This window comes from Xenopus tropicalis, chromosome 1 (assembly GCF_000004195.4).
Source record: "Xenopus tropicalis strain Nigerian chromosome 1, UCB_Xtro_10.0, whole genome shotgun sequence".
Classification (NCBI taxonomy): domain Eukaryota; kingdom Metazoa; phylum Chordata; class Amphibia; order Anura; family Pipidae; genus Xenopus; species Xenopus tropicalis.
The window spans coordinates 28,588,216-28,609,476 of record NC_030677.2 but is presented as its reverse complement, the minus strand read 5'-3'; the positions used below and the strand labels follow the sequence as shown (position 1 = coordinate 28,609,476).

Genomic DNA, 21,261 nt, shown 5'->3' with positions numbered 1-21,261 from the left:
GGAGTCCATATAAGCATAGTGTGGCTTCTCTGGGGTACAGGCAGTGGTATAAAGCTTGATCAATGGCTTCCATCTTTTTAAGTAAAGCAGTTTATCACCTTTTTCTTGTAACTGCTGGTCGGTCTCTCGTTAAAGGTTCCTATGTATTACTATCACTGAGTAGCATCGTCATTTTGCAGTGATAATCAATGATTACTCAGCAAGTCCAGTTGCTCTAGATTTATTAATACTAGACATACCATGACCTGCATGAATGAAAATCTTCATATTTACCTGCAGATTGGCTGAATTGGATACCAGGTTACAAACATACCTTTTTTTGGGTACCTGTTCAGCCATATCTACTTTCACTCCTGCCACATTTCCTTTCTATAGCACATACATACAGTAGGTATACCACTAACTGTTCCTGAGGATGATATGGACACCAGGTTACAGCAGAAAGGATGTCCCCAGATACCAAATGTAGAGTTTATGAATAGAGGAAGATGGGCTATATCTAAATTACAGGGCATATATACAAAAAATGAATTGATGTTATAGAGTGAAACACCCCAAAAAACTCAGCGCTTCTTGGTGATAATCCTTAATAGGCAATCTTCAATGTGATCATGTGCAGCTTCCTCTTGAAATCAGCTCCCCTTTAGATGAGCCTCAAATGTGTATGCAGAAATGTCAGTGGAAGCGCATAAAATAAAAACAGAAACAAAATATAGTGCAGATCAAATGGATGTTGTGTGCACCAACAAAGTGCTTAGCAAATTGCTTATACCAGAATGTAACACCCAATCATAGTGTCTAGTATAAATGCTCACCAGACACCATTAAACATGGAGCATATAGACCAACCCGACCGGGCCTTGATTGGAGTGGGGTCAAAATCCTCAATATATATAGAATGGAAGAGGAGGCAAAAATAGTGTAAATCGTTTAATGAAAAATCAAACCCTCTAAGTAGCCTGCATTGTGCAGGGTTTTATTTTTCATTTTTGGTGTCTGGTGACCATTATTCTAGACACTATGATTGGGTGTTACACTCTGGTATAAGCAATTTGCTAAGCACTTTTGGGTGTTGGTGCACACAACATCCATTTGATCTGCACTATATTTTGTTTCTGTTTTTATGTTATGCGCTTCCACTGACATTTCTGCATACAAAAAATGAATTGAGTTGGGAAGATAACTAAACATCCTGTATATAATATTATTTGTATATATTATTGCAGATACTCTAGTGGTTGCTAAACAATCCTATAAAGGTCTGACATACAGCAGGGGGGTCCAACTCCTTAACGTAATGCCAGATAATTTTAGCATTAACAAGAACAACCATACTGTACAAAGTAACACGTTAATATATTTCTGTTTTTTTATGTAGATGAACAGCCAAATAAGACTTGTTTCACAGAAAGTGAAGGAATTATTCTTACAAACCATACTTTCCCTTTACAATGAGAGGTAAGGTGAAACTAGTGATGTAAGATAACACAGCCTTCAATGAGGGCAGGGCAGTACAAACAGGGTTGTAAGTGGAAGTCAGCATAGCTGGGGCAACTCTTTAGGTTTCTTCATGACCTGTATGGAGGCATCCTATATTGTTCTACAGCAACCAAACCCTTTACCACACCCTGCCATTGTATAATGACCCCTTAAAATACAAACAATTCCTGATCTTCACCATTAAAACAGATCAATGTCTCTAAATCATCCTACTTCTTCATATAGTATATCAGCCTTTTGCCAACCATGCCTTCAATACCTTCAACTGAAGCACACATGCCGTTCCAATTACCGTAGGGTGGAATATGGGGAATTGACTTCCAGAGATTAGATGATCTACTGATGAAGCAAGGATCATATGATAAACCTGCACATAACAGATAATCCCACCCTTTCAAGTGAACAAATAATAGTTGATTTTCAAAAATTAAAAATGGCAGCTATATCCCCTGGCACAGCAGAGCAGTAAAGCATAGGCTGTGAGTAAATGGCAGGTTCCACTCAAGTGCAACTGGTTCTGAAAGTGGTGTCTCATATTAGCTGTAGGCAGAGGGCGGGGGGAGTTTATCTCTCCTTTAGGGTATAGTTTGACCATTTACTTTTATTCACTAATATATTTTAACCTAGCCCATAGCTTCCTGCCCACAGCAGGCACATCCAATCAGCAGCACAGGAAACTATTTCTCAAAGCTTTGAACAACTACATTGCTGTAAATCTGCAGATATCATCCCAGCGAAACGTTGCCACTCTCTTCTAAATACCCTTTAATATGTTGGCAAAGAGTGGCTAAAGAGTTGGAATTAAACTAGGAGGAGTCTATGGAAGGAAACATTTAATTAGATGGGCGTTAGTTTATATGTATGTATTGTATATGTGCACTGAAGGCTGGAACTGGCGGCACATTAAGGGGCACACTTACTAAAACTCGTTTTTTTCTGGCATTGAAAGTCTTATAAACTCGACATGGTATAAACTCAAATTAAACTCGATCATTGTTGTATTTATAAAATGTCATGATAATGTTTGAATCATTTGTATGTAAATTTCAAGTTTACATGAAAAAAATCCTGAATTTTTTGAACCTTAGGTATTGTTGAAACTCGAAAAATTCCAGTTTGAACTGACATTTGTTTCCATGAGTCCTCTTTTGTTTCCAAACAGGAATTGCTCCAGCAGCCATTTTAGGAGCATTGGCACTCATTCTTGGAAAACAATAATCTGTTTCAATTTCCCTTGAAACTGGCTTCAATTGAAAACAATGATGGGACCAACTTGCCCTTTAAAATGTGTGAAATAGAAAATAATTAGGGGATTAACTTCTCTTGAAAATGAGTGAATAGAAAACAATTAGGGGGTTAACTTCTCCTCGAAAATGTGTCGGTCGCTGACTTTTCTATTGCTCTACTATTCTTCTCTACTAGCCTCCATAGGACTCAATGGTACTCGACAGATCAACTTTTTACACTGACCTGGAGTGCGCTGTCAATGTGTGAAACTTTACTGGACAGATCAAACCTGCCAAATTTTTTTTTTTTTGCAAAAAAGTTAACTAAACATTAATACAGTTTTCTGGCAAAATTTTTAAAAAAGAGAACCAATATCAGGAAAATCGAATACTGGCAAAAACCCATTTGTAAATCTTGAAAATATCTAGAAATAATAGAAAAATAGACTTTTTCTCAAAAGTGCTTAGTAAATGTACCCTTAAGTCAGGGGTGGCCAATACGCCAATCATGGTCCACCAGTCGATCCCCCGTGGATTTGAAGCTGGGGATGCGGAAGTGCTGTGTGAATGTGTACATATGCATTCATGCCACACTTCCGCATTTCCCGGTCAATCGTGGATGAAAAAAGTCTGGCCATCCCTGCCCTAAGTGATAATGCCCTTGCTTGGGTTACTAGTGAATAAGTGAATATGTGTCCCTTGTGGGAATATATATGATCTCACCTTAATAACTGCATATTGATTTCCAGGTGGCCTAAAAACCTTGCCAGATACATGGTCCGAGCCTGCATTCCTAATAGCCGACCAGAATGCACATTCTGTGGGGAAATAAGTTGCTCTATTTGCCTGTACATGGAAACCACTTCCACCTTTACAAGTACTAAAACTGGTAAGGTGTATAATATATCAGAAAGGCTGAGCTGCACCACACGCAATGTTATATACCTGATCACCTGCAAGAGGTGTAGGAAGCAGTACGTGGGGCAAACTTCAAACTCCATACGCCGCAGGTTTGTTGACCATTTATCTACAATAAATTGCAAAAAGGCCCTGTCTCTACCTGAGCATTTCCATCTGCCTGGCCATTCTACACAGGATATAGCACTTACAGTGATCGAAAGGGTCAGAAGTGATCAAAACCTGCTGGAAAGAGAAATACACTGGATGGAAGCGCTGGGCACACTAACACCTCATGGGCTGAATGTGAAAAGTAAATAGCCTGCCTAAATATAGCAAATGTGTTTCCTGTCATGTGTAATTAGTATATTAGGAACACAGTTATGGGGAAATTGGGGGGGCAAGGGGGCACTATAAAGGTTAAAGGGTAAATATATCACACATAAAGTTTACATTTTTTTGTTATTCCTAGGTTCAGATCATGCTGTACATTGTGAATGTAGCATCATTTAAGGCATGATAGCTGCCTTGATAGTAAAACATGTTTTTCTGAATAAGAACTGTATTATTAAATTGTGTAAAGATACCAGCAAGGATGCATTGTATTTATACATCCGCTCCCTAACCTAAATGTGACAACAGTTCCATCATCCCAGGGTCGGCCTCGGTACATAGAACCCTGTGCAGCATAGTGCAGTGGCCATTGTAGCTTGAATGCTGGATACAGGAATGTAGCTTTTAGTGCATAATTACAGGTTCATATCCAAATAGGGTTGCCACTTATTACGGTATTTCAGATGAATGGGGATGTAGCAGCATGGGGATGGCAGGGGCAGGATGGGGAGGTCCAGGTGCTGGGAATGTCATAATGGGCAAGGAAAGATTAATCAAGTTACACTGATTATGATAAATAAATGTCAAGAGTCAATTGCAGTAAACATAACGGTAGGAATAAAAATGCTCTTTCCCCCTCTCAGCACTAGCTCTGATTGCTGTGCACACACACCCTTTGGTGCCCTCTGCTGGACTATTTTGAAATGATTGGCGTGTCTTTGCTTTACACTAGTGGTAATGCCACACAGGGCTGATTCTTGGCAAGCATACAAACGCTTTTTGAGAATCGGCCCCTCTGTAGGCACATGCAGCGTATTTCTGCCCCACATTGTGTACTCCAGCAGTTTCAGGCAGACATACCCAGGCAGATTCAATGCTTCCAGGTGCAGGCACAACTTAAGGTGGCCATACACTGCAAGATCTTCTCCTGATATGCCCACTTACAGGCCAAAGGATCGATGTGGTCCCCGATCCAACAGAAAAATCAAACCTGCCAGATCGAGAGCTGCCCAATTTCAGGCAACATATTGGTCGGGTAGGCCTGTCGGCGATGCCCATACACAGGCAGAGAAGCTGCCAAATCAGTATACCTTTAGGGCATACCTCCCAAACATCCCGCTCTTAGCAGTACAGTCCTGATATTAATAGCACTGCCCACTGTCCCGGATTCATTGTTAGGTGTCCCGCTTCTCAGCATTGCCATTTAATTGATTGCTGTGCCCGCCCCCTTAACTCTTGAATCTCCCCTGCTACGCTCAAGCTCACAGGTTTACCTTGATGTTTAATTGTCCTGGGAGGAGCATTTGTGACGGGCAAGGGTCAACTATCGGCACTGACGTGCATTCCTCCCCTTGCTCCTGCTCACCGGCTCAGGGGCTGAGAGTGCACTCTGTCTTTTATCAGGCAGAAGAGGCTGCTGTGTTTATTTGTGTGCTGGACAGTTTCACCTTTCCACTCCTAACATACTGTACAGTGTATCTCTCACTCCTGGGAATCTCTGGCAGAGCACAGCATGCAGAATAGAAAACAGAGGTATCGCTGATCCGTTCATAAAATATAGCAGACATTTAAAAGGGGCCCTTATAAGTTTGGGAACCTTAGGCCTTGTTAATATGGCTAGAAATTCTAGTGGTACATTAATATTGTTTTGCTTTCAACTGATTAAGAATGGAAGGAAATAACATAGATGTATGTACCACTGGAATACTGGAATTGGACATTTATAACACAGCACAGAACTGTTGGCATGTCTGAAGTTGATATGCCCTTTATCAGTTTCATTTAGTAATTTTACTGGCATGTCAGGGGTTAATATGCCCTTTTATGCCAATTTAATGTAGTCACCTTTATGTGGCACCTTTGAAGTTAATATGTCCTTTATTCTTTTTATTTAGTGATTATACTGGCACATCTGGAGCATGTAAAGTGGGTGTGGCATGTGGGGGCGTGGTCACAAAACAGGCATGGCCAAAAAATATTTCCGCACTACCCACGTCACATATTTTTGTCCCTCTTTCTCTTAATAAAATGTTGGGAGGTATGCTTTAGGGGAATGTGGCATTACCCACACACAGCTGCCCTGCTATTTAGCTCAGAGCAGCGCTGATTATCACTGTAACCCAACCAGCAGCCACCTATTTGTGCTCTCAGAGCAAAGGTGGGAATTGCAGGCAAAAGATTGTGTTTATACATTTAATGAATGTATATTGGTAATAGATTTCTGTTTTAATGGATAACCTGGAACTTGGCTTTTAGCTAAATATACAGTAAAAATCTTTAATACGTTTGTAACAATGTTTCTGTAATTTCTTATTCAATAAAACAACATACCCAAAGAACTTTTTTATAATTTCTGTTGTTTATGTTCTTTTGGTTGGGGGGTCGGGGTGGGTTTGAGATTTTGCATTATCAGTTCCTCACTCCACTTAGCAATGCATGGTAGGTAATAAGTGAATCCAACAGCCAATTAAAGGGGAAAGGATACCGTACATCTCCATCGCCCTCTAAAAGGGATTCCTCATTGCATAATACCTTTTCCTTTTGTTGGTTTTTATGGTTGTTGATTACACAGTGTAAGTGACCATTATATATAGGCCAGCCAGCTGTTACTAATAAAATACATATTATAACATATAGATTGGGATAATTGTTTCTCAGCTGCTGTTGGTCTTGAAGCCAAGGCCTTTACTTATTGTTTACCCTGTCATTTACTGTATATTTATGAAGCAGGATAAGTGCACTGGGACTTAACATAGAGAGGATCTGCCTATGCAGTCTGTCCCTTGCCTGCCCTAGCTCTGCTAAACTGGATCAGCCACACTGCCCTCCAAATGTCTTGTTTTTAAGTACCTTAAAATGGCTATTGACCCTTACTGGCCATGTTGCTGGTCTACTGGGCTGGTTATTACCCCCCAGCCAACCAGAGGCTAAGGGAAGCAGAATAATAGACATGTGCCCACCTGGTTGTGCTGCCTATTCCCCTTGGCCTGTGTTGGAACCTTGCCCTACCTCCCTTTGGCCTATGTTGCACCCTGTAGCCAAGATATTCCCTATACCTTCATACAAAAAAGAGAGGGGGATTGATCAATGCACATTCCCTGGTCCCGTTTCATACGTAAGTTATCTATGCTAGTGCATGTATTTACAAAAAACAGGGGTTTTTAGTTACAAATTTATGATCATAAGATTGGTAAGCCACCATACCACTCAAGGTAAACCCCGTATGGTGGTCCTATTTACCTCTGGTCATATTTGTAGAATTTAGCAAAGAAATGAATGGAGGACCAAGTAGCGGGCTTGCAAATCTGTTTAGCTGAGGCCTGTTCTGGAAGGCCCAAGAGGTGCTGATGCCACTGGTAGAATGAGCCCTGATTCACAGAGAAGGAGACAACCCCTTGGCCACATATGCTCATCTAATGGCCTCCTTAATTCATATGGAAACAGCCCCCTACCAGCCTACTAAATAGTGACTGGATATGGCAACTTACAGCAGTACATCTGCCATTTGCCAGAATCCACAGATTTCCAGTCCAGGCCTTTCTAGGACCGAAGGAGGGGAGGGCTCCAGAAATGGCAGGTCCATGCTTGTGGCACCCTGGAGAAATGTGTGAATGTTAAGGTTAGAGGCGCGTTTGAACTGAATAAGCACGGAGAAAGCAGACACCTGGGATTTGAGAGACCCCAGTGAAAGGCCTTTGGTTATAAACCCGGTAGATCAGTTTGTTTTTGTCCAATCCAGTTGCATGCTCAGCACTCAATAAAAGTCTAGAAGACTGGAAGAGCCGCTCTACTGATTCAAGCATTCAGATCCATTTTATGTTACTGGTCTAGCTCAAATTCATCTGGTTTGTTTTTTTTAGTCATTTAATATATTATGGGTGAGATTCAATTGGACAAACCTGAGATTGTTTTGCCTTACTATACACACTATTTCACAGCTTATGTTCTTTACCTCACATCATCTCATTTCATTATACAAACTATGCCACAATTATACAATTTACACAATATTGACTATTTACACTGTCCCATAGTCACAGCCCATTTCCCTGCACACCATTCCAGGTATTGCTACCTTCCCAAAAACTGCTACAATTCCTTTTTCTCCCCAGCATCCCTTCTCAAGGCCACATAAAGTTTGATGGGGGAGTTACTGTTTATACTGCCTCCCAAAAAGCCAGCTGCAGGTAGAACAATAAATGCAACAATTCGACTGGTTGACATAGGTTACTGTCTATGGGTAAGTCTGCCCAGTGTTGATAAATGAGCTCCTGTAACTTCCATCAATGACATCTCCTGCTGCAGAAGTCATTGGTAGGTCTACTTGCCCCATGACTATTAGCAGATGATTTCCTAGGTGCCATGAAATTTAATCCACATTACAGGGCTGAGGAATATGGAACATGAGGTTATCAGTTTTGCACCAATACCTTTGTACATGCCATAGCTGTGCCATAGGTTTCTTATTATTAAACTTTCTTTTGAAGGTAAAACCAGAGTGTTCTGTTTAGTAACAAGCTCACTAATCTGTCCCATAATCCTGCTAACAACACAGGGTGGAAACACCAGGACACACAATATTTTTTGCTATAATGAAAAAATGTAATAATGTGAAGCTTTTGAGTGAATTCAAGTATTTCTTCTTATATTTCAGCATGGATAGGTTTAAGGTTGCTGATTAGGAAGATTACAGTTCTATACCAGGATGCCCACCAGTTTTTATTTGCATTTATGTGCATAATGATGGTTGATAATGCTCTCTCTCATCTGACCAATGCATTAGACTCCTTTCTGCTTGATATTATTGAAAAATATAAGATCTTTAATCATTGCTTTTTAAACAGCTGGTACAAAATGAGAGTCTACATTATTACTGCACATCTGTTTTGTTAGACATATACATATTTGTATAATAAAATGTGCATTAATAAAAGCATGCACTATGGTACCTACTAATTGTTATTGAGAGCCATATTTGTTTATCCCAGTTTGTTTTCTGGTTTGGACTCTTGAAAGAATGTAGCAGGAGTCAGTACTTCTCCAGGTCTGTTAATCAGCAAAACCTGCACACAAAATATGCACAGCAAGACCAAAGCTGCTTTAAAAAGTTATTTCTATGTAAGTACCCTTTGGCTGCTCCCACTGAAGCTCCGACATACCCCAGGCATGGGTCATTGGATACCTATATGGAAAATACAGCTGTCACATTGTCTTGATGACATCAGTAAGAAAGTTCTGTCTCTCAAAGTATTGTCAGTTCTTATGTGTTACTTCCTATATTATTGGATTTTCTGTAGTCTTCATCCACCAGACCCATAACTGGGCCCAATATTCCTTTTTACACCATCCACACCCACTGCGCTCTCTCATCTTAACCCTTTCTATCTCACTGCTCCTTACCTGGAACTCTATCCCTGAATCCCTCCGTAGGGAACACTCACTCTCTTTAAGGAAAAGCTCAGCTGTTACCTTCTGGAGCAGTAAAACATTATTTTGCCCAGTCCTGCGCTTAAGGGCAAATGCCCATACCTGGTGCACTCTTACCTTCCAGTTTGTGCCTGTATGTTACCCAACCACTTAGACTGTAAGCTCTATGGGGCAGGGACCTCCTTCCTACTGTGTCTCATACCACATGGCACTTATTCCCTGTGCATTTATATATATATATATATTTATTTATTATGACACTTGTCCTCCCTGTGTGTAATTGTGTATATTGTAAGATTGTACAGCGCTGCGTACCCTTGTTGCGCTTTATAAATAAAGTTATACATACATACAATAAACACATATCAGAGGGAGCAATATACCATCTGTAGGCTTTTCTTAAGCATGTCCATTCATGCCAATAACCGACAGGAAGGTAGCCTGGAAGGCTTGCTAGTTAGAACGTTTCTGTTTTTTCTTTTTTAATAAACAATGTACTAAAAACCCAGAAATACTATTTTGTCTTTAAAACAGTGGCTAACTACTGGGCAGGGTAGGTAACAAAAATGATTATTATATTCCTCTACCTAATTACAATATGAGTTTAAATATAGTAAGTAGATTCCCCTTAATAAAGACAGAGCTTGGCTTAGTTAATAGTTGGTCTGGAAGTTGCAAATTCTTCTAGTCCTGGCTTAAAGAAACCAACCTATGGAAACTGGACATCCATCATTCCAGTGTCTATGTTAATGCATGCCTGTAACTGTACTAGCTTTTAATACCAGTTGACTTACAAAGGTGCTGTAGGGTTAGTGTATAAACCTGTTAATCTCCCATGATTAATATCACCCAGTTGAGTAGATTTGCAGCATCCGTTCCTCCGTTAAAACGATGCTCCTTGTCCTACATCTGGATCATTATTTTAGTTCCACTAGACCAGAATCCCAGGAATTATAACTCTCTCAATTGTACCATTACAGTCTGATTTCCATCATATTCCTCTTATTAATACTTTCACTCCCTCTGTATAGCTTGGGCTTAAGTCTTAATGGATATATAATTCCAATAAAATAAAGAAAGCAGCCAAGATATTAAACATACACATTTTATTTTATTTACATTATAAAAAGTGCTGTGATTTTGGCTTCTATTTACTGTATGTTAAAAGAAATTAACACAGATTCATATTTGAATTTCCAAAAGTAAGTTTCAATAAGTAAGGTTAAAGAGGAACAATCATGAAAAACATTTCAACACTTTATAGCATTTAAAAATTTTGCGCCATTACAAAGTTATGGCTAATTATTGAAGCCGCCTCCCAACCCCCCCCCCTCCAGAATCTCCGGCTCCCTGGTCTGTGTCAGTGACGCAGAAATGTGTGAGTGACAGAGCAGAGTGAAAGCTGATTGGCTGCGGCATGTCACAAGGCCACACCTCTTAACAGCAAACATGGGAAAGTAAAGGGATGGAGCTGGGCTGGGTGCTGATAATATACATATAACAGTAAAGCAGCTTATTGTTTATATCCTTTATATACACTTATTGGTATTGTGCTTGCTTGGTTATTCATTTTTGTGTTTTAGTTATTGCATTGTATATGATACTGAGTATTTTGTCTTTAACAGAAAATGGTTTTGGCTATCTACGTACTGTATTAGTAATATTTTTGTTTTTTTTCATTCAGTAAAGGATGTTTATTGATATGTGGGTATGCATGGGCATTACCCATTTTAATAAGAAATTACTTTAAAAATGTTTCATTTTTTTTTAGTAGGAAAGAATCTAGGTGAAATCTCAAATTCATTTTTAAGCAACTTTTTATAATCACCATTGATCCCACAAAGTTTTTGTACCTGGTCCTGCCCGTGCCATCAGTTTAAAGTGAGGTAGAAATGTATTCACACATAGTAGGCTCCATTTTGGTGATAGGAGCTGCTTGACCTGGGCTATGTTTAAAGACTTTTGGAAAGACTCACTTTTCTCATGGGTAAGGCTATATTCCTCTATAAGGCAATAACCTACAGGGAATCAAGTACTAACCCCTGACTGTCCAGCTTGGGTGGATCTTTAAACAAATGCACAACCTGAAGGTGTCATATGTATTGTGGCTACCGGGCAAAAGAGAATCAATAGAAAAGAACATCAATATTCAATTGTTCGCCAGGAGCCAAAATAAACTTCTAAATGCTGTTATATTCATTTTCAATAGTTAATGGGATCCGTTATCCAGAAAGCTCTGAATTACAGGAAGCCCATCTCCCATAGACTCCATTTTAATGAAATAATGTAGATTTTTAATACTGATTCCCTTTTCTCTGTAATAATAAAACAGTACCTGTACTTGATCCCAACTAAGATATAATTACCCCTTATTGGGGGCAGAACAGCCCTATTGGGTTTATTTCATGATTAAATGATTCCCTTTTCTCTGTAATAATAAAACAGTACCTGTACTTGATCCCAACTAAGATATAATTACCCCTTATTGGGGGCAGAACAGCCCTATTGGGTTTATTCAATGGTTAAATGATTCCCTTTTCTCTGTAATAATAAAACAGTACCTGTACTTGATCCCAACTAAGATATAATTACCCCTTATTGGGGGCAGAACAGCCCTATTGGGTTTATTTAATGGTTAAATGATTCCCTTTTCTCTGTAATAATAAAACAGTACCTGTACTTGATCCCAACTAAGATATAATTACCCCTTATTGGGGGCAGAACAGCCCTATTGGGTTTATTTAATGGTTAAATGATTCCCTTTTCTCTGTAATAATAAAACAGTACCTGTACTTGATCCCAACTAAGATATAATTACCCCTTATTGGGGGCAGAACAGCCCTATTGGGTTTATTTAATGGTTAAATGATTCCCTTTTCTCTGTAATAATAAAACAGTACCTGTACTTGATCCCAACTAAGATATAATTACCCCTTATTGGGGCAGAACAGCCCTATTGGGTTTATTTAATGGTTAAATGATTCCCTTTTCTCTGTAATAATAAAACAGTACCTGTACTTGATCCCAACTAAGATATAATTACCCCTTATTGGGGGCAGAACAGCCCTATTGGGTTTATTTAATGGTTAAATGATTCCCTTTTCTCTGTAATAATAAAACAGTACCTGTACTTGATCCCAACTAAGATATAATTACCCCTTATTGGGGGCAAAACAAGCCTATTGGGTTTAATTAATGTTTTATTGAATTTTTAGTAGATTTAAGGAATGAAGATCCAAATAACAGAAAGACCCCTTATCTGGAAAACCCTTGGTCCCGAGCATTCTGGATAATGTGCTCTATAATTGTAGTATTAAAAGTTGTTCTCTCTATTTAAGTAACACATTTAGTTTTTTTTAACCTACTTTCATAATTTTTTTTATCACTTATTATTATAATGACCTTTTTTTACAACATGATTGGCTTTTATAACTGATAACTAATGGTTATTTAGCTATTATTATTTGTAATAATACAGGTTTTTTTTATAATGGTTATGCCGTTTCTGACTACTGCTAATTAAGAATTACATTTTGCTGCTTTAACAGGACATTATATTCCTATTAGGTATAAAGAATTATTGGTTCTTGACTTTAGTATTTTCAAAAGTATTATTATGTTATTTCTAATAGGGAATGGTGTTTTGGTATGGTTTTTACATATTACACTGAAATATTTTTGACATGATTCAATTATATAAAATTATTAGTTAATAGTTATTTTGATTGTTAATCAATTTTTCAAGTTTTTGGCTCTTGCTATTCTAGAGCCATTTGTATTAGGCCATGTTTAAATGGGGCACTTACTATTGCTCCATTCTTTCAGTTTGGGTTTTTTGGTTCTACATGATCTCGACAGGTTTTAGCTGCTGCATTTTTGCAATCAGAATTGTCACAGTTTTGTTGCATAATAAAGTGCGACAAAAATCCCATTTTTTTCTGCGACAAGATCAGGCTTTTGGTGATCAAACTGTTCAGTAGACCATAGGTGTTCCTATTTGGGATGATTTGCCTCTGTATGTAAGAAATTGTGTGAGATAAATGCGGCAAATTGCAAAATTTTTAGGCGATTTTCTGAAATGTCATAAAAATCGGCAAACAGGAAAGCTTTGCAGCTTGGTACTTTGAAGTAGAAAGACATGGGTACCGATTTTAGATTCGGGGGAAATGTGTACTTTCCAAAAATATATGACTTTCTGGGGTGAGTGTACTTTTTTGTAGCTTTATCCCACATAAAGGATGTAAATGTGTTGATTTTGCAGGAGCTGAAGTGATACATCATATGGGGGTATGTTCCCATTGGGGCCCCTACATGCCACATACTTAGGTAAACCTATACATATTGGGCATCAAACTGTTCAGTGGACCCCTGGCGTTCATATTTAGGGTGTTTTATCTTGGTACCTAACACTATGTAGGAGATAAATTGCTAACTTTAGAAAAGCTTGTGTGGCTTGGTACTTTGGAGTAGAAAGACATGGGTACCCATTTTAGATTCAGGAGAATGTGTACTTTCCAGGAATATATGACTTTCTGGGGTGAGCATACTTTTTACTAGTTTTATCCCACATATAATTATGTAAATGTGTTGATTTTGCTGGAGCTGAAATGACAGAAATGATAGATCATATGGGGGTATGTTCCCATTGGGGCCCCTACATGCCACATACTTATGTAAACCTATACATATTGGGCATCAAACTGTTCAGTGGACCCCTGGCGTTCAAAGTTAGGGTGTTTTATCTTGGTACCTAATGCTATGGGGGAGATAAGATGCTGCAAAGTGGAAGCTTTGAGGGGATTTTTGGAAATGTCATCAAAATTGCTACATTTAGAAAAGCTTTGTGGATTGGTACTTTGGAGTAGAAAGACATGGGTACCCGTTTTAGATTCGGGGGAATGTGTACTTTCCAAAAATATATGGATTTCTGGGGTGAGCATACTTTATACTAGCTTTATTCCACATATAATGATGTAAATGTGTTGATTTTGCAGGAGCTGAAGTGACAGAAATGATAGATCATATGGGGGTATGTTCCCATTGGGGCCCCTACATGCCACATACTTAGGTAAACTTATACATTTAATATTTGGGGTGTTCTATCTGGTTACTTTATGCCTGTAGGAGATAAGATTCTATAGACTGGAAGCTTTGAAGCGATTTTTTTAAAAATTTCACAAATTTTGATAAAAACCAATAACTTTAGGAAAGCATTGTGACTTGATAGTTTGGAGTAGACAGACAATTGTGCCTATTCTGGATTCCCCAGAATCTGTTCTTTCCAAAAATGTACAATTTTCTGGGATAAACCTTCTGTTAGTGGAATTTTTGGCCTTGAAATCTAAAGTATGCAGCTTTCTGAAGCAGTGCTTTGGGAATTTGGTAGGGTACTGCTGGGAGGTTTTGACCTATACAAGTGAGAATTCTCCATAAAACTATATATATTTGGTATTGGCACGTTCAGGAGACATGGGACTATCCAAATCAGGTGTATTTTTTTGCATAAAATAATCTTTGTTTCTGGTATGTGTGTCTATATTATGGAAAATATGATTTACATTTTTTTTAGACATTTAGAAGCCTATATCTTGTTACAGAATTGGGATTACACCAAAATTCTACCATATTTGGAAAGCATATTTTGAAAAAAACGTTATATTGTTTTCCTGAGTAAAATAAAAGTCCCCCAGAGGAAAGGCCCCTAAAGTGAAACAGTGCAAAATGTTCAAAAACTGTCTGGCAGTACAAGTTCCGCTTTAACCAAAACACCTGGCAGTGAAAGGGTTAATAAACATGTAATAGCAAACATGCAAAATACAACACAACACCGAGGGGCACATTTACAAAGCATTCATTCTAACGCTCCAGGCGTAATTTTGCCAATTTTTTTCGTGCGTCCGCATGATTTTGTCGTACGCCGCGTGGCTTTTTTGTGTGCTTGCACAAAAAAATCAAAATGGCTTTACCGCTGTTTACAATTGTACGGTATGAAAATTTCGTGACTTTCGGATCCCCAATACAATACGATTTTTTTCGTAAGGATTTTCGTGATATTTGCGATCTTCAGAAATTTTCGTTTCCAATCCGAATTTTTCCAGTTCGGAATTCGAACTCGTGATTTGATAAATCTGCCCCTGAGTCTCAATAAAAATCTATACAGATATTTACAAAAATAATAATACATGTGAATATGTTACATATAATTCCACTGCCTCCCTTATACTCATCCTTTCATTGAGTCTGGAGTCTGTATTAGGAAAAGGCTTTAGTCAGGGCTATTTAATTATCAGCTGCACGTGGTCTTTGAAATATTATTATTTGTAATAAGAAATCTGTTTTAATATTTAAGTATTAATTCATTTGATTTTCCTGCTTCAAAAGTTTTGATATTTTTGTACAACATTTAGATTATTAGATTAAGAAGTGTATTATTGGTTATTAAATTGCCTATTGTTTATTTAATGATTTTCAAGTTACAGTTACAATATATCTCTTTTATTAAGGAAGGTTCAGATAACCTAAACTTTATTATTTGGAAACTGTAATTATTATTAGGTTTGATTTTTGGTTAGCAATAATTAATAATGATATGTCTGCGGTATTATTTAACTTTTTCAGGCAAAGTTGTGATTGTTATTTCTATATTTTTTTTAATTATTTTGGATATTTAGCAATGTTATTTAGAAGAAGGCGGGCTGATACCCGTGAAATATGTAGAACAAGAGAACTGATAAACTCTCCGGCTGATAGCCACCTCCTCCAAGACAGTGTGGGCTGTGCGCATAGCGGCGGATTCACATGAATGTTTGGGGGACAGAGATACGGAGCGAGCTGGTGTGGTGACAGCAAAGGAAAATGTTGGAGTGAGTAGAACAGCAACTGAAAACAAACTGACAGATAAGATCGTTTAATGCACATTTTCACTGTAATTTCGTGAGTGTGTTTTAACAGGTGGGAATCAGGTTTAAAAAAAAGAAACTTTTACCTTGCGCCTCTACTGTTATTAGATATTATGGGCCTGATTCACTAAAGGGCGATAAAAATTATCGCACACTTTTTTGCGTTAAAAAACACAAAATAATTTGCGCACGATTCACCATAGTATTATCGCGTGCGAAAAATCGCCATTTTCGCATGGGTTATTTCTCGCACTAGTTTTACCGCATGTGTTAATTTCCACGCTGAAAAGAATACGATTGCATGATTCACTATAACTTTTGTGCGCTAAATATCGCATTCGGCTATGCGAAAATTAACACCTACTACAGGCAGGCGAAAAATTATACAAAAGTACAGTAAATTATTTTTTGCAATAAAATATGGACTTACAGTGTTATTTATTCAAGTCTGTGTTTCCCCTAGAGTGACGCAGCCGCCAGTTTGCAGCGAAATGTTCATTTTTAATACATTAATTTTCTGCAAGTATTGGCGTGTATGGCTAACATGGCGTGCGTTCATTTGCGCGACTATTTATATTTGGCTACAAGTGATGAAATGCTTCGCCAAGCATGGATTCGCAGCAAATTTTTGGACGTGCGTTGAATTTTTTCGCGGCGGATTTTTTCATGCGTTTCGCAAAACAATCCGCTAATGGCAAAACGCATGAAAAAATTCGCCACGCAAAAATTCACCGCACATACAAAAATTGATACAAGCGTCAAAAAATTATAGTCACAGCAACAATTTTTTTTGCCCGCACAACATTTTTGCCGTTTCGTGGATCTTTCGAAAGATTTGCTAATTTTTCACTAAAGAAACCAGAACACATTTGCTCATCACTAGTGGCTACTATTTATAAGCATCTACTATTTATATCAGTGCTGTCCAACTTCTGTGGTGCCGAGGGCCGGAATTTCTCGCGCATACATGGTGGAGGGCCGCTAATGGAAGCCACTCCCCCTTTTAAACCACACCCACTTCAACCACCCACACCCATTTTATCACAATGGTGGTAGTGCAGCAAAAACCCAAATGCTTGGTCCTCACTGCAGAGATATCAACCATCATTCATATGTGAAAGAATTATATTATGTCATATTAAGACACACCCTAAAATCCATATGACTTCTCCTCCCCTGTGGATAGCACAGCAATCCCCAGTACATAATTACACACCTTAGGGACCATTTAATGGCTATTTCCAACTGCTAACAAACTCCCAGAACAAACCCCTGTCAGGTTCACCTCCCACAGGCAGCATAGGGTAGAAAGAGCATGGCACACACAGGCAGCACTCTGCCTGCCCTACGCTACCTGTGTGTGCCATACTCTGCCTGCCCAATGATGCCGGTGTCTGCCCTACCCTGCCTGTGTGTGCCATACTCTGCCTGCCATATGCTGCCTGTGTGTGCCATACTCTGCCCTACCCTGCCTGTGTGCCATACTCTACCTGCCATATGCTGCCTGTGTGTGCCATACTCTGCCCTACCCTGCCTGTGTGTGCCATACTCTGCCCTACCCTGCCTATGTGTTCAATACACTCCCTGTCCTATGCTGCCTGTTTGTGCCATGCCCTCCCTGTCCTATGCTGCCTATGTGCCATACTCTGCCTACACTATGCTGCCTGTGTGTGCCACACCCTCCCTGCCCTATGCTGCCTCTGTGCCATACACACAGGCAGCATAGTTCAGGCAGTACATACAATGTCTGAGGTGTGAACAGACGAACAATATGGGTGATTACAGACTGAGCCTGAGGTGTGAACACTGCAGGGGGTAAACAATGCATAGATTAAAAGGTGTGAACAGCACAGGGGATTACATGTTTAAACAATACAGAGGGATTACAGCCTGAATCTGAGGTGAGAACCATGCAGGGGGCCAGTTAATCTCAGTACTGATACCATTTAAAGCTTATACAAGGGTAAACCATTAAAGCAGCCAGACAGGTGGGGGGCCACACAGAGGGGGGTCGAGGGCCGCATGCGGCCCGCGGGCCGCCAGTTGGACAGCACTGATTTATATGATACCATTTATATGCTACCATTTATATGTGGCTAATATTTATATACGCCATTTATATGCGGCGACAATTGTTATACACTATTTCTAAGCTACCATTCATATGCGGCGACTATTCGCGGGCGTAATTTAGCACATGTACCAGCAAATACCGCATTGAAATAGTCTTCGCGAGTTAAATAACGCATGCAATATCGCGCGTAAAAAAGCGCGAGTATGCTTATAGTGAATCGTGCGAAAAATCGCCAAAATTAAGACACGGTAAAAATTTTAGCGCACAATAAAAATAGCGCACGTTTTATCGCCCTTTAGTGAATCAGGCCCTATGTGTGTTTGGAAGTAGGAGTACTCAGGAACCGAAAACAAATCTTCAGATGAGATTGTCTAATATATGATTTAAGCTTGATTTTGTCAGTACATTTTAACAGTTGCGAATTAGGTTTCAATAAAAAGTGAGACTTTCACCATGAAAAGATTCTTCCGCTGTTGCACTGCCACTGTTTTTAGATATTCACTGTATTTAGGAAAAGGAGTGCTCAGAAACCAAAAAAAATACACAAATACAATCTCTTAATGATCTTTGATTTGTAATATGAATTATCATTAATAAAGTTTGTAAAGAGAATCTTTGGTTATCATATTGATCTATTTTTTTTATTTGTGTTTCATTTATACTTTAGAATAAAAGGTTGTTTAAACACCATGGGGCTCACTTATCAAAGAACGATTTTCATACATTTAAAAAGCACAATACCAAAAAATCGCATTTAATGTGATTTTTTTGTATTGTGCTTTTTAAATTTCGAAATGATCGTATATGTTAGTACGCAAAATTTGCACTTTACTTAGCAAGAAAAATTTCTCACTTTGATCCTTCTGTGCATGATTTTGGAAGCCTCCCATAGGGCTCAATGGGACTCTGCAGCTCCAACCCGGCCCAAGGAAAGTCTCCCATAGGGCTCAATGGCACTCTGCAGCTCCAACCTGGCCCAAGGAAAGTCTCCCATAGGGCTCAATGGCACTCTGCAGCTCCAACCTGGCCCAAGGAAAGTCTCCCATAGGGCTCAATGGCACTCTGCAGCTCCAACCTGGCCCAAGGAAAGTCTCCCATAGGGCTCAATGGCACTCTGCAGCTCCAACCTGGCCCAAGGAAAGTCTCCCATAGGGCTCAATAGCACTCTGCAGCTCCAACCCGGCCCAAGGAAAGCCTCCCATAGGGCTCAATGGCACTCTGCAGCTCCAACCTGGCCAAGGAAAGCCTCCCATAGGGCTCAATGGCACTCTGCAGCCCCAACCTGGCCAAGGAAAGCCTCCAATAGGGCTCAATGGCACTCTGCAGCTCCAACCCGGCCCAAGGAGACTCTCCCATAGGGCTCAAAGGCACTCTGCAGCTCCAACCCGGCCCAAGGAAAGCCTCCCATAGGGCTCAATGGCACTCTGCAGCTCCAACCTGGCCAAGGAAAGTCTCCCATAGGGCTCAATGGCACTGCAGCTCCAACCTGGCCAAGGAAAGTCTCCCGTAGGGCTCAATGGCACTCTGCAGCTCCAACCTGGCCCAAGGAAAGTCTCCCATAGGGCTCAATGGCACTGTGCAGCTCCAACCTGGCCAAGGAAAGTCTCCCATAGGGCTCAATTACACTCTGCAGCTCCAACCTAGCCCAAGGAAAGTCTCCCATAGGGCTCAATGGCACTCTGCAGCTCCAACCTGGCCCAAGGAAAGTCTCCCATAGGGCTCAATGGCACTCTGCAGCTCCAACCTGGCCCAAGGAGCCTCTCCCATAGGGCTCAATGGCACTCTGCAGCTCCAACCTGGCCCAAGGAGCCTCTCCCATAGGGCTCAATGGCACTCTGCAGCTCCAACCTGGCCCAAGGAGCCTCTCCCATAGGGCTCAATGGCACTCTGCAGCTCCAACCTGGCCCAAGGAGCCTCTCCCATAGGGCTCAATGGCACTCTGCAGCTCCATCCCGGCCCAAGGAAAGTCTCCCATAGGGCTCAATGGCACTCTGCAGCTCCATCCCGGCCCAAGGAAAGCCTCCCATAGGGCTGAATGGCACTCTGCAGCTCCAACCCGGCCCAAGGAGCCTCTCCCATAGGGCTCAATGGCACTCTGCAGCTCCAACCTGGCCCAAGGAAAGTCTCCCATAGGGCTCAATGGCACTCTGCAGCTCCAACCCGGCCCAAGGAAAGCCTCTCATAGGGCTGAATGGCACTCTGCAGCTCCAACCTGGCCCAGGGAGAGTCTCCCATAGGGCTCAATGGCACTCTGCAGCTCCAACCCGGCCCAAGGAAAGTCTCCAATAGGGGTCAATGGCACTCTGCAGCTCCAACCTGGCCCAAGGAAAGCCTCCCATAGGGCTGAATGGCACTCTGCAGCTCCAACCTGGCCCAAGGAAAGTCTCCCATAGGGCTCAATGGCACTCTGCAGCTCCAACCTGGCCCAAGGGGCCTCTCCCATAGGGCTCAATGGCACTCTGCAGCTCCAACCCGGCCCAAGGAGCATCTCCCATAGGGCTCAATGGCACTCTGCAGCTCCAACCTGGCCCAAGGAAAGTCTCCCATAGGGCTCAATGGCACTCTGCAGCTCCAACCCGGCCCAAGGAAAGCCTCCCATAGGGCTGAATGGCACTCTGCAGCTCCAACCTGGCCCAAGGAGAGTCTCCCATAGGGCTCAATGGCACTCTGCAGCTCCAACCCGGCCCAAGGAAAGTCTCCCATAGGGCTGAATGGCACTCTGCAGCTCCAACCTGGCCCAAGGAGACTCTCCCATAGGGCTGAATGGCACTCTGCAGCTCCAACCCAGCCCAAGGAAAGCCTCCCATAGGGCTCAATGGCACTCTGCAGCTCCAACCCAGCCCAAGGAAAGCCTCCCATAGGGCTCAATGGCACTCTGCAGCTCCAACCTGGCCCAAGGAAAGTC

At 40.7% G+C, this 21,261-nt stretch overlaps 1 protein-coding gene across 1 annotated transcript in view; it reads left to right on the top strand.

Moving 5' to 3' along the window:
• LOC101731905 overlaps positions 1-4,209 on the top strand; it is a 40,549-nt gene extending 36,340 nt beyond the window's left edge. Inside the window, exons 21-22 of the mRNA XM_018095330.2 lie at positions 1,379-1,458; positions 3,476-4,209. Of these exons, the coding sequence (XP_017950819.2) occupies positions 1,379-1,458; positions 3,476-3,944 (549 nt within the window). The 3' untranslated portion in view covers positions 3,945-4,209. The remainder of the gene's footprint in view (positions 1-1,378; positions 1,459-3,475) is intronic.
• The last annotated feature ends 17,052 nt before the right edge of the window (positions 4,210-21,261 follow it).